Genomic DNA, 20,072 nt, shown 5'->3' on the forward strand with positions numbered 1-20,072 from the left:
GCAAACGCGCCACCTGATTGGCTGCACCGGCATCCTGTAACAGTAAATAAATGGCTTCCCTGAGACGGAGTACTGAACATTGAACATGATGGTTTTTCTACAAGGATCACCATCTCGAAGGGAAAAGGGATTGTGCCGCCTGTAAAACCCGGCTCCAGCTATTTTCATGTGAAGAATTATACCTTGAATACCTCGTCTAAGGATGAAGCCCGCGAAGAACATAAAATCGTGTGGCAATTCGAGCACCTTTAAAACGCTTTTCTTGATAATTTTAGGACTTGACCTTTTCACTCTTACGATCTCACTAGTAAGCCGCCTTACTGTCCACCATAGAACTCGTATAACTTTAGTTCGGAGAATTTGGTATCGGATCAGCTAATAATCCCCTGAATTGATATTTTTTCTCGATTCTCGTCTCTTTTCTGTTCAATATTGTATTGATATTGCAAGGAGAAATTCTTTCTTGGTCACTCATGGGAGTCAAAGGGTTAAATTAAACAAAATAACCGCACGCAATACAGGCTCCCGCTCATAGCAATACAAAAGGTTGTTTGACTGCTGAGCACACTTCACAAAGATAAATAAGTGAAAAAGGCGTAAAAAAATTCTCAACATTTGGCCATCTGGCTAGTTTCTCCATACATGATAATGGAATACCGATATAACAAGATTAAATAAGTAGAGCAGATGACATAACAATTACTTATTTCAATTATTACCACATGATGTGCCAAGTCTGATCTAAATAGCATTCAGGGCCACAAAAAAAAAAACCACAAAAAAAAAAAAAAAGATGAAATTCCAGCACGTCTGACCTGACGCTGCATTGATTTTTAGCTTGTCTTGGAATTGAGCCTGTTTGAAAATGAGCAACAAAAAGTTGGTTGCTCGGAAGCTAAATGTGTCTTGTTTTCTTTACCTTGAAAATTATCCAATGAAGCAGGTTACTTAAAACATTTTCTTTGACCAGCTCATATACAATGCAAACTCACATTTAAGAAACCTACTATAGAAAATGCAAATTTTTATCAGCCAATCAAGAACCTTACAGTCTGGTCTCTTACAAGGCATCCAAACTTCATGAACCACTTTTAAAAAAAATTGTTTATTACTTTGCAAGCTCTCCCAGTGCATGGGAGTTTGAGTTGAATTTTTGTATAAATTAAAGTGGGTAAACAACAGTTTTTAGCTTACAGCATGCTGCTTCACCAGCAGATAAATGAATAAACCACATATAGCTCACACCAGCATTTACAACAATGTTTAATAGAAAAATTGAAAATAAGTTTTTTCCCAGTCATATCAAAGAACAGTAAAGAATAGGACATACCTAACATGTACTATCAAGTAAATTGGAAGATCAAAAATAAAACAGTGACAGTAACAACAACAAAAAAAAAAAAAGAAAAAAGAAAAGAAACAGCAACAAAGAAATAATTGAAAAATCAAGAACTGTAACTTCTTGCTAATTGAGCATGGAGTGGTACTGGGGAATATTGGCGTGAGGTCATGGCAGTACAGACCAAACACAGCAAGGTCAGTACAAAAAAATACTGAGATCTAATATTCCCCAGTACAGCTTAAGGAAGTGAGGTTAGTGGGTAGTTTATTACATGGCAATCAAACCAAACTTGTTTATTTTTGGTAATTTAGTGTTAGCAGTTGAGTTGAAAACTTAAATTGGCCACCATAAAGAGTAAAAAAGCTGATGTTTCAAGCATTAGCCCTTTGATTTGCCATCTTTTGTAACCAAAAATACATCGCTAATGACAATTTCCATGGAAACAGTCCCTATAGTAAAAATACTGACCTACTAAGAACCAATCAGAATTAACCTCTGGACTATCTTGCCATATAATAAATCTTGCCACTGCAGAACAAGTGGATGAACTGGATTCCTTGATGGTGCTGACATCTCATATATGATATCACCTTGGGTGAAGTAAATAATAAATAATAATTCCTGCACCAAAAAGCCCTACTTTTTAAAATGCAAGTACTTGGTAAAAAAGTTTTTAATCATGCAACAAGTAAATACTTTTTTAATAACATGTCAACTGTAAAAGGAACTCTTGACTGATAAAAGGAACTCTTGATTGATGAAAAAATCATTTCTTTTGGAAAATGTCTTCTGGGCAATTTAACAACTTATTTTCTGGCCACTGTCTTTAAATGGTGCTTACCAGCAGTGTAAAAATTCTCAAATAACAATAAATTTTACTTTTCCTAATGAAAACATCAAAACAAATATTAAAACCATGATGCTCTCTACCATCGAAAAAAGCTTTCTTCTCAAAGCAAGTTAAAGCAACATTATAAAAAGAACTTCACCAAATTACCATGACAGTTCACAAACAACAGATTATATAACTCAAAGTACTTGCAACCAATGTCTAAATCCCTTTTTATGATCAAGCTACTAGAGGCAAAACAGACTCCATTCTTGTTGACACAATACCACCACAAAAAAAATATCAAACCCAAAACTAAGAAAATTGGATATACCGTATTTACCCGCAGATAGGCCGCACCTGCGTATTGGCCGCACCCCAAACTTTCAATGGTTTTCATGGGAAAAAAAAAATGTTGAGGTCGAGTACCCGGTAGTTGTATGTGTTGTAAGTTAGGAACAATTTAAAGCGAACATTAAAACGCCAATTTACTGTACTACCGTGAGTTCTCGTGCATATTAATGAGGTGTCAAAACGCTTGTACCCGCGTATAAGCCGCAACCCCAATTTTGGTCCCATTTTTCCGGGAAAAAAGTGCGGCCTATCCGCGGGTAAATACGGTAATTAAACAAATTTAAAAAATATTACTATTCTTAAAACTGAAAACAATTCTTGCTTATTTTTTCTTACAGCTGAACACAGCACAAGAAAGAAAACAAGAGAACCTGTTTTATGCGACCTAAAATGGCAGCTCACAAAATGAATCGACCATTGACCCACTTGGCTGTGAGTGGGTAACTAACAAGTACAACACAACAGGGAATAAGGATAAAATCACTGTATGCATCTGTCAAAGCACCCCACATGCCATATCTGTAACCATTGTGGTTCAATTTTATCTCTATCTCTAATGGTTGCCTTGCTGAACTCCAGATCAAAAGTATGGATTCATTTTTCCACCAAAGCCACATTCCCTTATTCTTGGGGAAGATACTTCATCCATAATGATAATGAATAGGTATAAAAAAATATAATGGGAACCATGTTAAAATGCATAGGGGGGTGGTTAACCTGTGGTAACCATAAAACCCATCCAGGGGAAGTAATAATTTTCCTTGTCACTATACGATGTGAAAACTGGAAACTGCTCTTCATCTTTTCAAGTTTTTCTCTGGTATCAGTGAATATGTGCATTTGTAATGAAGGAAGAATAAACCAAAGACTAAACTGAACCTCCTTACAATCATGCCTCTTTCTTTTTCCTACAAGAACCTCTCACATGCACTATTCTGTAGCCTACAGCACAGCGGAGGATGTTGCTTGCCTTCCAAAGCCCATGGACAGATGAATGACTATGTTCATCAATCAAGATTCCAATGAAATTACAGCACAGCTACATTCAGTGATATTCTATCTAAAGATACAAAGGTTAAGCCTTAAACACATGTACAATCCTGGAAATATGTTGTCGACAAATTGGACAGTCTGAGATCTGCTTGCCGCAGTTTGTACAAGTGACCATGTGACCACACTCGAGTAGAACACAATCTATTCCATTATCCATACAAATCTTACACTGATCCTCACTATTATCATCATCAGGTGCCATTGTACCTGACAAAAAAAAAAGAAGGAAGGAAACAAAGCAGTTAGGAAAATACATTCTGAAGTTGACATACTTGAATTTACATACATGTGTAGTTATTACATACATTTTACAACTTGGATTCATGTTTATAGGTTTTTATGAGACCACAGCTTGTTTGAGTGCTGTTCTAGCTGGGTCGTAAGTTAGAAGTAAAACTATTCCACGAGCGTTCATAAATTACTTATAATTTAATAATATTGTTGATAGGACAAATTTACTGTAACAGAAGAAATCAATTTGCAATATCCTCAATATAGGGACTAGAACTACAAAATAACCCATGGACTGACATTTAGGGTATAACATTTTGGCCCCTTAAAAAAACTTGCTAAAATTAGTTTAAAAAGTTCACTGAAGCTTGACCTTTTGAATGATTTGTTTAGTGTTAAAAAAAAGAGTCTTCTAAAGTGAGAATGTCAAAGAGTTTTATTTATATTTGACTTTGGAACCACTGTGCAGTATTTGCACCTCTAAATTATTTATATTTCTTTTGCAAGCATTTCTTTAGGTCTTAGAACAAAATGACAAAGCTATTTACCAGCCAGGGTTGGTTGGTATTGGGAAAAACTGAGCCCATAAGTGCTCTGCAAGACATCTGGCGCAGTTTTTCCCAATAAAGACCTCCTGGCTTGTGCATAGGAATAACTTATGTTTATCCTGACAGCTGACATGGCAGACTTTGGAACAATTGTAATTGCAAATAAGAACTGACGACTGGCAAACTTTGTTTATGGTAAGGGAACGTTTTTGGCTGTCATTTATAAGGCACTTTAATTTTAGCAACTTTCATGTTTTAATTAAACAATTCTGAAATAAGACAGTGCAATTAATGAGTCTTGTACTGCTTGTTTATCCATATCAACACCTTCAAAAAGTAATCACAAGATGTTTTTAAGAGTGATGAAGATGTAGCTGTACTTGCTGTTTCTATACGTATCAAGTTTTCTCTTCATTCTTTTGAAACATGATTACTTGCAAACCCTCTTTCCACAAAAACAAACAAGAAATGTTGCCCCAAAAAAATCCTTCCAGAGAAATGTACATGATCTTGGTACTTACTTTTCTTTTTGATATATTCTTGTTTAGAATTCCAGAGGGTTCTAACTCGCTCCAAGAGCTCTTCCTTTTCACAGCAGCCCGTGAAGTCCACAAAATTTGCCCTAAGAATACACTTGAGTTCTTTCACAGAAAGCTCTTGCACTTCATCTACATTCTTGATTTCACTCAGACTCTTATTCAGAGAGGCAGGTGGTGCAGAGGGGGGAACCTTGACAATAAAGAAGAACAGTAAATTAAGGGCTCCTCATAATCATCTTGCTTGATGAACACTTAACCCTTTACACCCTAACATCAGTATCCATATTCTCCACACTCTCGTCTATAAATTTCATTTGGTACTGACAAGGAGAATTTGTTAAACAATCAAGGGCTTATTTGTGACCTTAATGTTTCTCCCAGGGGTGATATTGCAAACCAGATGCTAATCACGTTTAGAGGTTGATGGGTTAAAGAAGGCTATCAAAGACAAAATTGGAGAAGACATCCTCAGTGTTCTCCAGAAGCAATGGTGTCCAGTAATGTCACTGGCTACTCCTATCTTCAAGAGTTTTTCTTTATTTATGGCTGGCCTATTAAAACTCCCTGCCAGAGAACACTGCATCAAGCCAGTAAATTACTTTGAATAAAAAAAGGAAAAAAACAACACTTTGTGCCATGTCACTTTAAATTATTAGTAATATCCTGGCTATAAATGATGATACAGACCTGAACAGGCCGAGTTCTTTGAGTTGGTTGAGAATGCGAACTCCTTGGCTGACCTAGCCGTGTGTAAATGGCATCTGGTGCATGAGGATGTGAAGGATTTGTCTGTGATGGTTGCCTTTCTTGTTGAGGCTGAGCCGCAGTAGATGAGGGAGCTGTATTTGTTCCTCCCTCTACATGCCGTAATATTAATTCTACAAGGTCACGCTTCTCTCTACAATGATTCATGGAGATTTGTTTAGACCTTAAATATTCTTGGAGGTCTTTGACTTTCAACCTTATCAGGTGATCTCTGTATGCAATTGGGGATTGAAGGGCTCTACAGGTGAGGCAGTGTCTGCTATTCTCTCCTGGAGTAAATTTAAATTCTCTTGAAAAGCAGTCATTGCAGTAGTGTCTTTTACAGTTTCGACATAGATTCTGAAATAAAATGATGAACAGTACGAAATAAGAGATGAATCAAGTCTTTCCATGCTTGTTAAAGGACATATCACAATGGTGTCAGCCAGAAATAAACTACAAATCCTTAGAAAGAAAAAGAACAATGTCAGCTAAGATTGGCAATCACATTGGTGATGCTTTGTAACATCTTACTGTTACCCTCTGCAGTCATCAAAGTTAAGGTCCAAAAGACATATTCTGAGTGGTTTACTTATCATCTAACAATGGTAACAAGTTGGGGACAAAATTCCAATAAAAGGGAGTGGCAGGGAAAATTTTGTGACAAGCAGTTTGGGGTAGTTCAGGTATCAGCATGGCTTAATTTTTATTACGATCAAATGCAATGGGTACATTTTTTAGCTTGATTTCCTACCACTTCTATAACTGATAATGAGTGCTTTAAGAAATGTAAGTCAACCAAGACTAGAATATTATTGGACAAGCAATAGACCTTACCATAGTTGTTTTTTTTACCCCAGTTTTCATCATTTATCCAATACTATGGTAAAAACTTGAAAGTTGAAACACTGAATTAAAATGGCAATTTTACCTTTTATTGAAAGGATTCATGTTGAAAACTCTCAAGAATTCTACCTATATTAGAATTGGGCAAGTGGTATTACCAAAACTTTTTTTTTTTATATTTTCTGCTTAGACTTAATGTCTGAAACCAAAGACATGAAATCTATTGGAAAAAAATACACCAAAAAGTGTACAGGATAATTTATAAAAATTTTCACAATGCAAACTATAGTGCAGAGGACCTTAAAAATTTAATAAACAGAATCCTTTCATGGCTATATTGAGTTTATTCAATCATTTGTCTGCTTTTCTTTCCAACTTGATTACCATTAAGATGGCTTTCAAAACTTCAAAACCAAGATAAGTTATATAGTAGGGAATAGCTTAATTTCTTTAAGGTATAAAAAATTTAGATTAATCCTAGTTATTGAGAGTACAGACAGATCAAGTCTAGTAATTTCAAAGAGTTGAACTGATGGGAATAATTTTGTTTGAAAATTGCCTCAGCTATTTAATATTTTCTAAATATTTATGAAGATGTAAATCTTTAACTTTCTTTACAATAACTTTAAGAAATGAAGCTTTCATCAAAATATCAAGGCAGGAGCTAATCTGATTAATTTTTTTCTAGAAGACCACAGCATCTTCACATTACATATATTTCTACTTTAAAGGTGAAACTATATTAACAAGAAAAGGTTTAAATAATTACACATTTTAAACTTAGACAAAACAAATACTATTCACACTAAGTACATCAGCAAAAACAGCAGAAAATGGGAAATATTTAAGGGATCATACCCGAATTAGACTTGGTCAAAAAAAATTCTTGTCGGTATCAACCCTCAAATTGTTAATGTAAATAACCTCTATGTTGCCACAACATTGAAAGAAACATGTTCAAATATTTACTTGGAATGGGAACTGATCAATATCTAAAGGGCACTGTTAAATAATGATGACCGGAAAATAGCTGTTTGGGGATAAATAAAGCTTTGGCTGTAGAATGTAGTCCCTTGTTTATGTCTGATATTTTGAAATTCCTTCCCGTGAAAATCTAAGCAATTACATAATTTGGACTCGAAAACGACAAATTAAAGTAAACAGTCTGAACGATGATTATGGCAACTCACATTAAAAAATATCGAAACTGTACAGTACAGAACATAATTTGAACATTCGTTTCTCTTCGATCAGGTGTTCTCTTGGTAATGGCACATCATGTTAACTATATCATTTAATTTTAAAAAATTAGAATTACCACATGAATTTAATAGGGAACAAAATGCTATTTATGGCCACTAGTCTGGAATCGATCAAAATTACCAACGCTTAATAGATTGAAATCCTTTACGTTTGCGCTAAAACGGAAAGTGAAACATTACCTGAAGGTGAAGCATTCAAATCTTTCATAAAAGCCGAGACAGACAGTGCATAAAAGTACCCTTACCATAAACAAACCAGATGCTGAATTAATCCTAAAAAAACTACCAATTCGCTTAACCTAGGCTATTACCTTCCGCTTGAACAAGGTAAAATTGGAGCTGCAGCTAAAACAGGCCATTTCTTCGAAACCGTCCAGAGAAATATTCGAACTGCTACTACCTGAGGATGCAGTTCCTCGAGTCGGACGGGAAGAGGGAGACGATGCAGATGTTGATGGTCTGCCGTTAATTACATTAAAATGCGAGCGAAATATAGCATCAACGTGTTCTGAGTGATCTCTTAGCTCTCCATTAATACCACCAGCGCCCATAACAGGCAACAAAGTAGGTGGAAAGACTAGTATTTCGGTTCAAAAATGAAACTGTAAATTCCTTAAATCGAAAACTCGACAGTGTGTAGAAGGAAACCCAAAGAACGTGCTGAGGAACTAAGACGAGGAAAGTGTTATGACGTATGATTTGAAAACGAGGCAGGATATGACCAAGAAGCGTGGCGTGTCTTGGGTTCTTGCTTTCGGTTTCACACGCTTTCTCTCTGTCATCAAATCGAAGAATTTTACCTTGTTAGGAATTTACAATGGCGGACCAAGGATGTAAGTAGCTTTTGATGCTTTTTAGTGTACTTGATTGCTAAATCTCCATCGAATATTGGCGAGATTACCTATTTCACAAGTTCACATGTCAACTGAAATCACTGAAGCTTTCCATTGTCACGCTCGCGAATTGCTTAAACAATGTTCTAAAAGTACCGATTCAAACGATCCAAAGCCTATATCATGTAAGAGAAACGTGTAAACTACTTCTTGAGGGAGGTATTTAGTTTGTAGTACTTTTGATCGACATCTAAAGCCAGAAGCTCACACTTATAATGACAAGGTGGTCATTTTGTGTAGGGTATACAACACAATATTTGTCAAACGTCTCGAAGCTTGCTGCTTAAAAATATTGTGGAGGCAGCGGCTTTGTAGCCATCATTTACTGAGGAAGTGGTTACACACGAGTATCCCAAAAGAGTGTCTGGTCAAAAGCACGGAGAAGTTGATCAGGGTTACCGAATAAAGCGTCGGCTGACAAAAATTTCCTTCTGTGATATTTCAGCAATTCCACGGTAAAATATGAGATAAAAGTAGGATTCATTCTTTCAATTTGGAGGTGACTGAAACATGAATGAGAACTTTTTGCTTGGCTCCAGATTAACAAATCAACAGACTTTTATCCATTGTTTACTTGTCACTGACTACTAGGTTACTGTTGGTTTCAACCCCCCTTCCCAATGTTTGTTCTTTCACTCACGTCTATTATAATAATATATTGGTGATTTTTTTCCCTCAGATGGGGGTGGATATGGTCAGAGTGGTGGGGCAGCAATGTATGGTGGAACAGGAGGTGCTAGGTGAGGCAGTTAAAAGGAATGATTCCTCTTATGTTGTGTTTGAGAGATGACCAGTTCTCATTAAAACCCAGCTTGCTGGCAAGCCTTCTGCAGCTATTTTAAACATTTAACTCTTGAGAGTGACCAGCAGTTAATTTCTCCTCACCTTTTCACCCCTAAGTCAAACATAATGGTTATAAGAATAAGGGAATTGATTGCCAACTTAAGAGGTTCTGGACTTTTCACAAATTATCCTTGTTAGTACCATAGGAAACATGTAAAGAACTGGACAGAGAATATGCACACAGATATTAGGAGATGCAGGGTCAAATATTTCATCTCGCTCTAAAATTAAAAGGTCTATGGTCTAAATTCTCATGGTGACGTACACTTTGTGTTTATTCCATGTTTGAGTCACATCTCATTATAGACAGGAAACTTGATCAAGAGGAACTTTGAGAGGAGGACAAGAACTAAGAGGAATAGATATCAATTCTTCTTTGAAGTCCTACCCCTCATTCAGTGCTATGATAACTATAGTAGTACCTGTTGTAATTTGTCTTTAACATTTTTGTCTTAGTTATGGTGGAGCTCAAAGTTACCAATCTTCTGGTTACCAAGCTCCTACCAGCTCTTACCAGTCAACTGGTTACCAGGCCCCAGCTCAAGGAGGAGCTCCAGCATATAGTGCAGCAACTGGATACCAGAGTGCCTCAACAGGTTACACAGGCTACCAGACAGACAGCAGCTCAGGTGGCTACCAGCAAGCATCTTCAACACAGTACCAGGGGTACGAACAGCAACCTCAGAGTGGTGGCTACTCACAAGCGAGTGGAGGATCAAGCTACCAGCAACCACAGGGATACCAACAGACTGGAGGGTATCAATCTGGTGGTCAAGGTGGTTATGGCAGCAGCCAGAGCAGTGGAGGTGGATACCAAGGTGGTGGGTATCAAGGTGATGGTGGACGCAGTAGTGGTGGATATGGACAGCAGGGCTCTTCCTATGGACAAGGAGGAGGAGGAAGAGGAGGTGGCTATGGAGGAGGAAGAGGGTAGGTTCTGATTTTCATTCTATCACCTAAACTTTACCAGTGACTATGGAGATGTGTCCTCTTGATTTTTGGGTTAGATTTAAAAAGATTGTACCTTTTCCTTAGAACTGTGCATGTTAAAGGTTGGGGGGAGACTGGTGTGCATTCTTTTAATTGTTGTTCTGGCTCAAAACTTTCTAAGGAATTTGTTATAGCAATTAAAAATTAATCAGAGCATTTTCTCCGCGATATGGGATATGGATAAATGTTAAATTTCAATAACTTCTGTTACTTCAAATTTGTTGTTGAATTTGTACCCAGGTTTAGTAGTCTCAATAATTCAACCAGGTGGTTCAGGTTTTTGAACAAGAACAATTCCCTCTCAATGTATAGTTTAACCATTAGGGAAGGTAAAGAATTGGATTTGGGTGTTGAATACATTTACATCATGTAACTGGTTACTGACTTTCAATTGTGATGATTACAATCACAGGTGCCTCTGCTCTTTGGAGCAAAATGTTTTGTAGCAAACTGTAACATTTTACCCCTAGACATGTATTTGTTGCTAGTGATAGGATTATCTTTCTAGTATTTGAGCTGTGTGTGTATTGTGCACTTGTAAGCTGTGTGTGGGTTGTAGGCGAGAGTTTCTAAAACAGCTGTGGTGCTGCGTCCTAGGGGGTTGTTCAAGATAAATTTTGCTTTATCAACTAAGTTCATTAACTAGTTTGGCCACCATCAAGAGTTTCTAAAGCTGATGTTTAAAGGTTTATCCATTTGTTAGAGCGAATGGGCAAGGGGTGAAGGGCTAAGGCTTTATGGTGGTAAATTTACTTGATCAACTCAGTTGATAAAGCAAACTTATTTTGTGTGTGGCCATGTTCACTATTTTGCTTTCTGATACAATCTTATGGGAAAGACTTGGAGTTGATTTCAACATGCCTTAAAACAGGGTACCTTTAAATGCACAGTGAAATTTTGCATATCACTTCACAGTTACTGATTTTTACAAAATGTATTTTCAAGAGTGAAATAAAAATGATTCTCCAAAACCTGTAAAAAATTGGAACATCAATTTGGGTCAATGTAGTTAATATTTTTTTGTCAATCTTTCCAGAAATTTGATGATTTTCCTCTATTGTGCAAATTGGTTTATCCTGTCTTGTATCCTGTCTTGTGTGGAATGTTGAAATCATTGCTAAGTGAGGGCTGATGTGCTATTTCCTTGTTGCACTTTTTATTAAACTTGGGTTTTAGGGAACTATTCCTGTGCTTGTGAACAGTGGTTATACTTAGAGTGCACCGTGTAAAAGATATTCACACAATGGGGTGATGAATGTTTTACCTCATTGCAGAGGGTTTTAAGCACTGGTATGTCCATGGCTCATCCTAATGGAACTATTTTGGGCATATGAAATTACAGATTGTTCAGGCATTATAGAATTGTTGTCCACACCCAAAACCACAGCAGGGTTCAGAAAAGAGTGGGTTGAGCTTGGATTTACCCACCAGGGTAGCAATTGTTCCTAGTGCTGATGACAAAAAATGTCAAGTTTGAAAGATTTAATGAAAGGATTTGTTGTCAGGGTAATATTTTATAAATACTGTAGGGATTTAACTCTATCTTTAATGTACTGGTTAAGATAGGCCTTTGAAAAAAATAAAAATAAAACAAGGAGGGGTATGCCAAAAAAAGTGGTACACAAGATATATCTAGTGTCTTGGCATCTCAGATATTTGTTCCACATAAACAAAGGAACTTCCAGCTGGAAAGACAATTTCAAAAGTGACCAGGGCTCTCAAAATGTTTTGAGTGCATGAACAGCTTTCTTCGGGGTTACATGTACATCACAAGTTCCCTTATGGTTTAGTCAAAGTCCTACGTTGGGCAGTGGTGTCCTTGATTAAGAGATGAATCTTGAAGTAAAAGTTACAGATAAATTTTGGATGAGGGGTCTTGGGAAAAGACTTGGCTTGACCTAAGTAAAAGATTATTAAAAGAAATCGGTCATTAATTTATTTAACATTCATATAAGGAACAGACTCCACACACCTTGTATATTCCATCTAAAGTGCTTAGGATAGTTGATCAGAAGAAAATTTATGCGGGAAAAGTGGCTAGTATAGCTTTGTCTTCAGTGGGTGGCAGTAAAGTTTAAGCACAGCTTGTGAGAATACTTGGAGTCAAATTGGGGGATGGAATAAAATCCTATTTAGGGGAAAGGTCAAGGAGTACTTTTAAAGCCTACCAGTGAAATATGCTTGGGGGACAATGTAAAATTTCTCTCTACTTTGGAAAAGTATATCATATGAAATAATGATTCTGACTGAGTTAGGAGATTTCAAACAGTAACCCTGAATGATGGAAAATAATTATTGTCTTCAAATGTGTTAAAATTTCTACTCTGCATGCAGCCATGTTGAATCGTGCTTATCAACCAGGTTGCTTACCTGTTTCATAACAAAGTCGTGGTCTTCATTTTCCATATCTTGGCAATCTATTTGAAAGGTTAGAGCTGCTCAAAAGGGCACTCTTAACTCAAATATAGATTTTTTTTATTGTGATCAGAGAAGCAGCTGTCAATGTACTGGGCAATTTGGCTTTGCATATGTGGCAAGATTACCAAGTTATTTTCAAAAATTTTTTTAACACATTTGAAGAGAATTTTAGAATGGTAAAGTTACTCTTTGAAATTCCAAACTGAACAGTTATAGGGGAATTTTACTATATACTTTTTCAATGGCATAGAGATAGAAAATTACATGGTTCCTGGAATGCACTCCTCCTGTAACAATGTAAGAATTGCAGTAAACTTCAAAACTTGCAACCTGCAACTGTTATTCTTGACTAAGTTTTAAATGCATTTAAAAGATATCCCTTCTACTCCCAAGATCTAATTAGTAATTCTCCTTACTGTGTGCTATACAATTCTCATGATGTTAGTTTGGATAATTTGGTATTGGATCAACTAATAATCCCTTAATGGATATTTTTCTTTCCTCTCATCACTTGTCTGGTTGATATTGTATTGAAACTGTAAGGAGAATTTCTGTTTGGGTCACTCATGGGAGTCAAAGGGTTAAATTAATAATAAGTATTGGTGTTTGCTACTAAACTGGTTGATTGAGGTACTGTGGTACAAGGCAGTGTCCTCCTACTCTTGATCATTGAATTCATTTACTGGTACTATACACAGCGGTGGCAGAGGAGGTAGCCGACCGGGTGGATACAATAGTAATATGGGTTATGGTAAGTCACATGATGCAGACAGGCTCTGTCCTGCAGTTTTATAACATGCTGTCTGTGGTGTAATTCAATCACTCCGCCAGCCGGTCGGCTAACAAAGCTGGTGTTATCATTGGTCAAAAGACTGAGTTTAATCTTGTTTGGTATAAGAAAGTGTTAAACATTCCTTGACTTGCTTGGTTATTGCTCATGTCTGAATTTCATCCGTGTGGGCATCATTTACTGTATAAGCTATTGGGTAATATTCCAATTTTGAATCAGAACATAACGGTTTTGGTGTGATCTTAAAATTTCTGTCATTCAGGTATATTCAAATTAGAAGCTTACAAAAAGTTCTTCTAGGGCCACTGGTCAAAATTATGGGTTTCTGAAATGACCTCTGATATTAGCTTGCGTCTTGATCACTGAGCTCCGGAGTTCTTGTGTACTTTGTGTGTGGTAGTAAACATTTGCTTGGTTGTATTGCCCTGTATTTCAAAACTGTTGTCAAGGATTGTAACAAATCTTAACAATTAATTTTTGTTGTTTACTTCTTAGAAGTGTCTGATCATAGTATTTTTAGTTTACCTTACATGTAAAACTCTTATAGGATGTTGTAATTAGGGATTTATGCAACTGTTGTTGAACATTGCTCAAGGGGATTTTATGTGGGACTTTTATGTCCCACATAAAGAAACATATGAGAATTGCCACCTTTAAGACTTTTCAACAGTTTTTGTCATGTACCAGGTATTGTTGAATATTTTTGAAATGTTGAACAACATTTTTGAGATCATGTTTTGAGAATCAAGAAAGTCTGTTAAGTGAGTCATAAGGAAGTTTGACTTCTCTTCCTTCCTCCAGTGGTGAATTTTGATCCATCCAGGGTACTTAAATGTCAAAAATTATGAAAAGTCTTACTGGTAGGGAAGAGCACCTGTTCTCTGGGATTCGCTGAATCTTAGGGCTTCTCATAGTGCTCTTAAGGTTTTCACTGCAAGTAGTTCTGTGCTTTAGAGGTCCAACAAAAAATGGCATGATATGTCTTTGGTATGATCAAAACTATAAAATCAAGGCTGAGCCTCTGTTGTTGTGTTGTTGTTGTTTTTTTTTTATTGGTTTTCAATTTGTGGACTGCATAAATTGCATTTCCTTAATCCAGTTATCCAGAGGGCAGAGGGTATTTCTGATCAGAAAGAAATTTGAATCCCTGTTTACAGTAATGACACTTGTTACCCAGTGGTCTCTTTGCTGTAAACCTTCTTGAGGATCTGTTCTTGGAACTTTGTCCTTCTGTTTTTATCAATCGCAACAAGTGGCAATCATATAAAGCTGTAAATGACTGTGGGTCAATGTCTGACTAAAATTGGCACATGATTAACAAAATCTGAACTGCAGCTGTATATAATTTTGGGAGAATTGTTTACCAAACAAAGAATAAAATGGATATGTGGCAACAGGTTTGACAGATAGGGTATTTTCTGGTGACAAAAACATGATTTAGAAAAAAGGGGAAATGTAATAAAATGGTGGATTACATTTCTATTTTGTCCAAACAAAATGGAGACATTGTCTGATATTTGTCCTTTGCAGCCTTATGCCACTACTGTGCTGTTGAATGTTTGATTGGTATTGAGGGAAGTTATTCTAATATGCTGTTGCATTGTTGTGGTAGATTGTATTGGGTCCTCAATTTCACTGGCACAGATTTTGAGGGAACAGGGCATGGTACACAGTCATATTTGCTATAATAAATAGAATCTCAATTTTCAGTGTTCTTGTCATGACTAAGTGGTTCTTTTTGTGCTTTTTTTTATCCAGGTAACTCTTCTGGAGGTGGACAGCAAGATCCAGGTGAGACTTTTTTCCTATGTGATTGCCAAGATTATTGTGTACCTTTTGATTGGGTGTTCTCATTCTGTACAGTGATTGGGTTTAGATCGCCCCAAATGGAAATGAGTTTTTTTTGGTTTTGATTTTGCAGGGAAAGAGTATGAAACAGATCAGGTTTTCATTTCAAATCTTGCCTCTACGGTTACAGAAGCAGACATCAAAGATCTTTTTGGCTCAATTGGTATAATAAAGGTAATGTGTTTAGGATGAGGCACTCAGTTTGTTTATGTTTCTTTGCTAAGAAAAGGAAAGAGAGGTGCAACTGACACTGATCTAGCTATTTGACCAACAAAGCCTTCCACTCATTAAACAGACAAGATTAGTGAAGGAGACTCATTGGCCTATAATAACAACGCCTAAAAGGAAAAACTATCACATTAGTAAAATTTAAATCTATTTAACAACAAGATTATGAGCTGGAGATTTCTATCATGCATAGCATTTAAGAGGAATTAGCCTTCTAATTTTAGTATAAATCTACTAGTCATTTGAAACTTAAAACAACAGGTCAGACTTGAGTGTGTTTTTATATATTTTTTTTACCATGGCACACTGTTACTCTACCTATTGTCTGTTGCAAAATAGACAGGGAGTAGCATAGCCAATCAGATTGAGCCATTTGTGATAGACTGCCAGTAGATTTATACTGATAGGATAGTTTAAGGTTAGTTTACACTGTCTAGGTTTGCAGTTGAGTTTTTATCACACTCTTAAACAACCTCCATTTAAAATGTTTGTCTCAGATTGACAAAAAGACAGGCAACCCTAAAATCTGGATTTACAGACATCCTGACGGGACTCCAAAGGTAAAAACCAAGTCTTCATTACACTTGCAGCCTTTTGTTGTTTTGTGAAGAGTGCATGTAGTGAGTTCAGATTGTTATTGGTTTAAAATAATATAAAATATTTTTATTTACCCCAGGGGGATGCTACTGTTACTTATGATGATCCGCCAACAGCTAATGCTGCTATCTCTTGGTTCAATGGTAAATTGATTTACTAATAAAGCTAGTTGTGACATTATGGATTTCATTTTATTGTAATGCAATGAGCATCCTTGCTGTGCATGATATCATGAAAGATTGACTTGCTGCAATTAATCTTTCACATTCTAACATCAGTATCCATATTCTCCAAACTCTTCTCTTCACATTTCCTTTGGCAGCAACAAGGAGAATTTATTTCCCAATCAAAGCTTCTTAGTGTGGTGATCATTTTCTTTATTCTCATGATCTTAATGAATTATTAAGCAGTATTACTGCTTACTCTAAGGGTTAATAAATGACAGCTTTCCTTTTTGTGTAGAGCTTGTCTGAGAGATGAAGCATAATCTTGTTGACTGATTTTAGTTACCGGTAGCTTTTATTTTCTCTGTCTTTTATTCATCCTCCAGTAGTGAAGTGATTTCTTTAAATTTATTTTCCTTTCAATATTTAAGGAGAATTAGTTTGTAAAAACTTGTGAAAACATTATCTTGTGGAACAGAATCTTGGTTCATAGAAAAGGGATTCTAAAGATTTAAGAAAATACAGTGATGCACTGACTTCAATTCAAAGGAGGTGGCTGTCTGGAGTGTGTTTCAGTGGAAATAAAGATGTTAAGATTCATTTATTGTTCATATTATCTCTTCAGGTAAAGAGTTTCTTGGACAGACAATCAAGGTTGAATTTGCTGAGAAGAGAGTACCCAAAGGAGGCTTTGGTGGAAGAGGTGGTGGAGGACGAGGTGTGACCTCTTTTATTATCATTCTGTCGTTTATTTAGTGTGGGGTTGTTGTAATCAAGCTGTGGTTGTTATATGAAAAGTTTTCAATTGTGTGTAGTAAATGATACTGGATTGGGTTGTATTTCATTACCTTTGCTTTCTGATTGGTCCAGAGAACTCATGCTTCTCTCCCAACCAATCAATCAGTTGCAAATTGATAACTAGTTTTTTCCTGTTTCAAGCAGTGACTTATTTATGGTTTGAGTTCTTTGCTCTGATTGATCATAGGATTACTTTGGTTTCCAGAAAGAAATCAACCCCCCCCCCCCCCCCCTCATGTTAGTGCTGTAGTGAGAACAGATGTTTGTTTTCACCTTGGCACAGATTACATTTACTATTGCTTCTGAAGACCCAAAGCCACTTTTTAAATAATAAAGCAAAATTTTGTAAGTAAGTTAACCCCTTCTCTATGCAGGTCCTCGTGGTGGACGTGGGGGTGGTGGTGACAGAAGGGGTGGTCGAGATGACCATCGTGGTGGTGGTGGTGGTGGTGGAGGAATGGAAGCTCGTGCTGGGGACTGGGACTGCCCATCGTAAGTGGAGTATTTTATATGAATTGCATTTTCAAGACAAGAGTGGTCCATGCCTTAATATTGTAAAAAGAGTTATTGGTTCATGGTGTTAAGTGTCAGTGGGCACTGGCTAATTAGTAGTTTAAATTCAGACATATGTTTAAGATTTTATCTTGCATCTGGTTGGTGTATTACTAGATAAGTGGCTAACCTTGTATCTTGTACAAATTCACAATCATGGAATCTGACCTTTTATACTAGTAAATTCATCTTGGAATGCTATGTGTTAGAAAGTTATTTAAGAGGTTATTGATAGATCCTTAGTGGCTTTTTTTTTTTAGTTTTTTAAAAATATTTTTGTTTTTTTTTTTTTGTTTTTTTGTGGACAGGTGTGGAAACATGAATTTTGCCAGGAGGGACACCTGCAATCGATGCCAAACACCAAGATCTGGTGATGGTGGTGGGGATGGTAATTATTTTCAATGTTTGTCTATTTTTGTGGACCCTTTGCCTATCTTTTTACAGATGATAAATTATTGTCACAGTAACAGTTCCAGTATTATCTGGTGTTAACTTCCTTGTCTTTTGCTCCAGGTGGTGGTGGATATGGTGGAAGAAGTGGGGGAGGTGGAAGAGGAGGTTGGGGGGGAGGTAGAGGTGGAGGCAGAGGTGGAGGGCGTGGTGACAGGAGAGGTGCAGGTGGAAGAGGTGGTTATGACAGGTAAAATGCTGAGTGTAGTTTGAAAAACAAATTTTACCTTTAATACCCACATTATCCATACTGTTCACTAAACATTTTCCATGCTGCTGATATAAAGAAAAAAATTAAAAGCCTCAGAAATTGTGTTCAATTCCTTTATCCTTGAGACCTTAATGTGTGGTTCAAGGGTGTTATTGTAATAGGAAATTAGGATGCAAGTTGCTTCCTGGAGTTATGTGAAAAATAAAATTCTATGAGTCTTTGTGGAATAGTACTTTAGAGATCTTTTACTTAGAAAGTAAGATAACCATACACTTTATCAAAGATTTTTATCATGATAACAACAGCTTGTTTTTGATAGTTTAGTTACCAGTTAAAAATAAGAAATTGCTTGGCAGCTAGCAGTAGGCTGTGTTGTGAAATGCAAAAGTGGGGGCCCAGTTTTTCCTCACATAGGTATTACTAATGGAAAATCAAGGAATGTTTTTTGGTTGAAGTGTGATTTGGAGATGTTTTCAGTTCCTCATATACTTCATGTCTGATTTGAAAGATAAAAACTTCAGATACTCAAACACGTTTTCTTTGGATTAAAATTACATTAATTGGGCTTTTTTGTTTTGTCTTTTTGCCATTTGCAGACAAGGGATGAGGCAAGAGCGAAGAGACAGACCATATTGATCAAGTTGCCATAAAACATCTACAAGTGGAGCTTGTAGAAGCTCACATCATGTCATCAAACATGAACTTTCTCATAGAAAACTTAGTGCACCGCCCCTGTTGACGTTGTTTGTAAATTATTTGTTTTAAATGGAGATGTTCAGTAAGATCATGTAGTTGAAATAAAGTTGTTTGCTGAACTGTTCTTAGAGCTATTTATTTGTCAGACTATGTTTAACTGAATATGTTACTGATAATCATACAATTCAAAAGTTGTCTCTTTAATTTTTGGACTGAAATATGCCTCACTAAAAGAGTAACCAAAATTAATCATAAAAACTTCAGCTGAAACTCTAAACTGATAAAAAATAAAATGTAAATTTCAGTTTGTTCACTTTCAAAAGCACCTTAAACCTTTTCTGTAATTTTTAGCCCTTACCCTTTGACTGATATTAACCCTTTACACTCCGACATCAGTATGCATATTCCCCATACTGTTCTTATACATTTTGTTAGGTGCTGACAAGGAGAATTTGTTTACCAATTGACAGCTTCTTTCGTCGGTGATCATTTCCTTTACTCTCATGACTTTAATGTGTGATACAGGTTTGATACTGTAGGGAGAAATTAGATGCTAATCACCCTTCAGGTTTAAAGGGTTAACTCGTATGTGATATATGGAATTCAGTATGTTATCCCCAGTATTTAAAACACGGTATAGATGCTTGCAGTTTATTCCACTCTGGTTTGTCTGCACAACTCTACATTGTATAATTTTAACCCTTTAACTCCCAAGATCTCACAAGTAATTCGCTTTTATTTCTCCCATACAGTTCTTGTGATGTTAGTTTGAAGAATTTGGTGTTGGATCAACTTATAATTCCCTCACTGATATTTTTCTATATTCTCATCACTTGTCTACTTGAT

General features: G+C 36.3%; 2 protein-coding genes across 3 annotated transcripts; one reads left to right on the top strand and one right to left on the bottom strand.

The window, feature by feature from the left end:
• Window positions 1-1,246: 1,246 nt before the first annotated feature.
• LOC113685046 (E3 ubiquitin-protein ligase RNF34) lies at window positions 1,247-8,299 on the bottom strand. The gene is made up of 4 exons (XM_027202501.2): window positions 8,060-8,299; window positions 5,584-6,000; window positions 4,879-5,086; window positions 1,247-3,785 (listed from the first exon to the last, which is right to left on the bottom strand). The coding sequence occupies exons 1-4, from the start codon at window positions 8,297-8,299 to the stop codon at window positions 3,601-3,603; spliced, it is 1,050 nt and encodes a 349-aa protein (XP_027058302.2). The 3' UTR covers window positions 1,247-3,600.
• A 140-nt stretch (window positions 8,300-8,439) lies between these two features.
• LOC113685030 (uncharacterized) lies at window positions 8,440-19,345 on the top strand. Of its 2 annotated transcripts, XM_027202483.2 has the most exons (13): window positions 8,440-8,581; window positions 9,321-9,381; window positions 9,941-10,414; window positions 13,591-13,643; window positions 15,441-15,473; window positions 15,604-15,704; window positions 16,256-16,318; window positions 16,435-16,498; window positions 17,145-17,237; window positions 17,692-17,809; window positions 18,178-18,257; window positions 18,383-18,509; window positions 19,127-19,345. In XM_027202483.2, the coding sequence occupies exons 1-13, from the start codon at window positions 8,566-8,568 to the stop codon at window positions 19,164-19,166; spliced, it is 1,323 nt and encodes a 440-aa protein (XP_027058284.2). In that variant the 5' UTR covers window positions 8,440-8,565; the 3' UTR covers window positions 19,167-19,345. The 2 variants fall into 2 exon arrangements, with proteins under 2 accessions (XP_027058284.2, XP_027058291.2); XM_027202490.2 differs by lacking the exon at window positions 13,591-13,643.
• The last annotated feature ends 727 nt before the right edge of the window (window positions 19,346-20,072 follow it).

The sequence above is a fragment of the Pocillopora damicornis genome, chromosome 12 (assembly GCF_964200805.1).
Source record: "Pocillopora damicornis chromosome 12, jaPocDami1.2, whole genome shotgun sequence".
NCBI lineage: Eukaryota > Metazoa > Cnidaria > Anthozoa > Scleractinia > Pocilloporidae > Pocillopora > Pocillopora damicornis.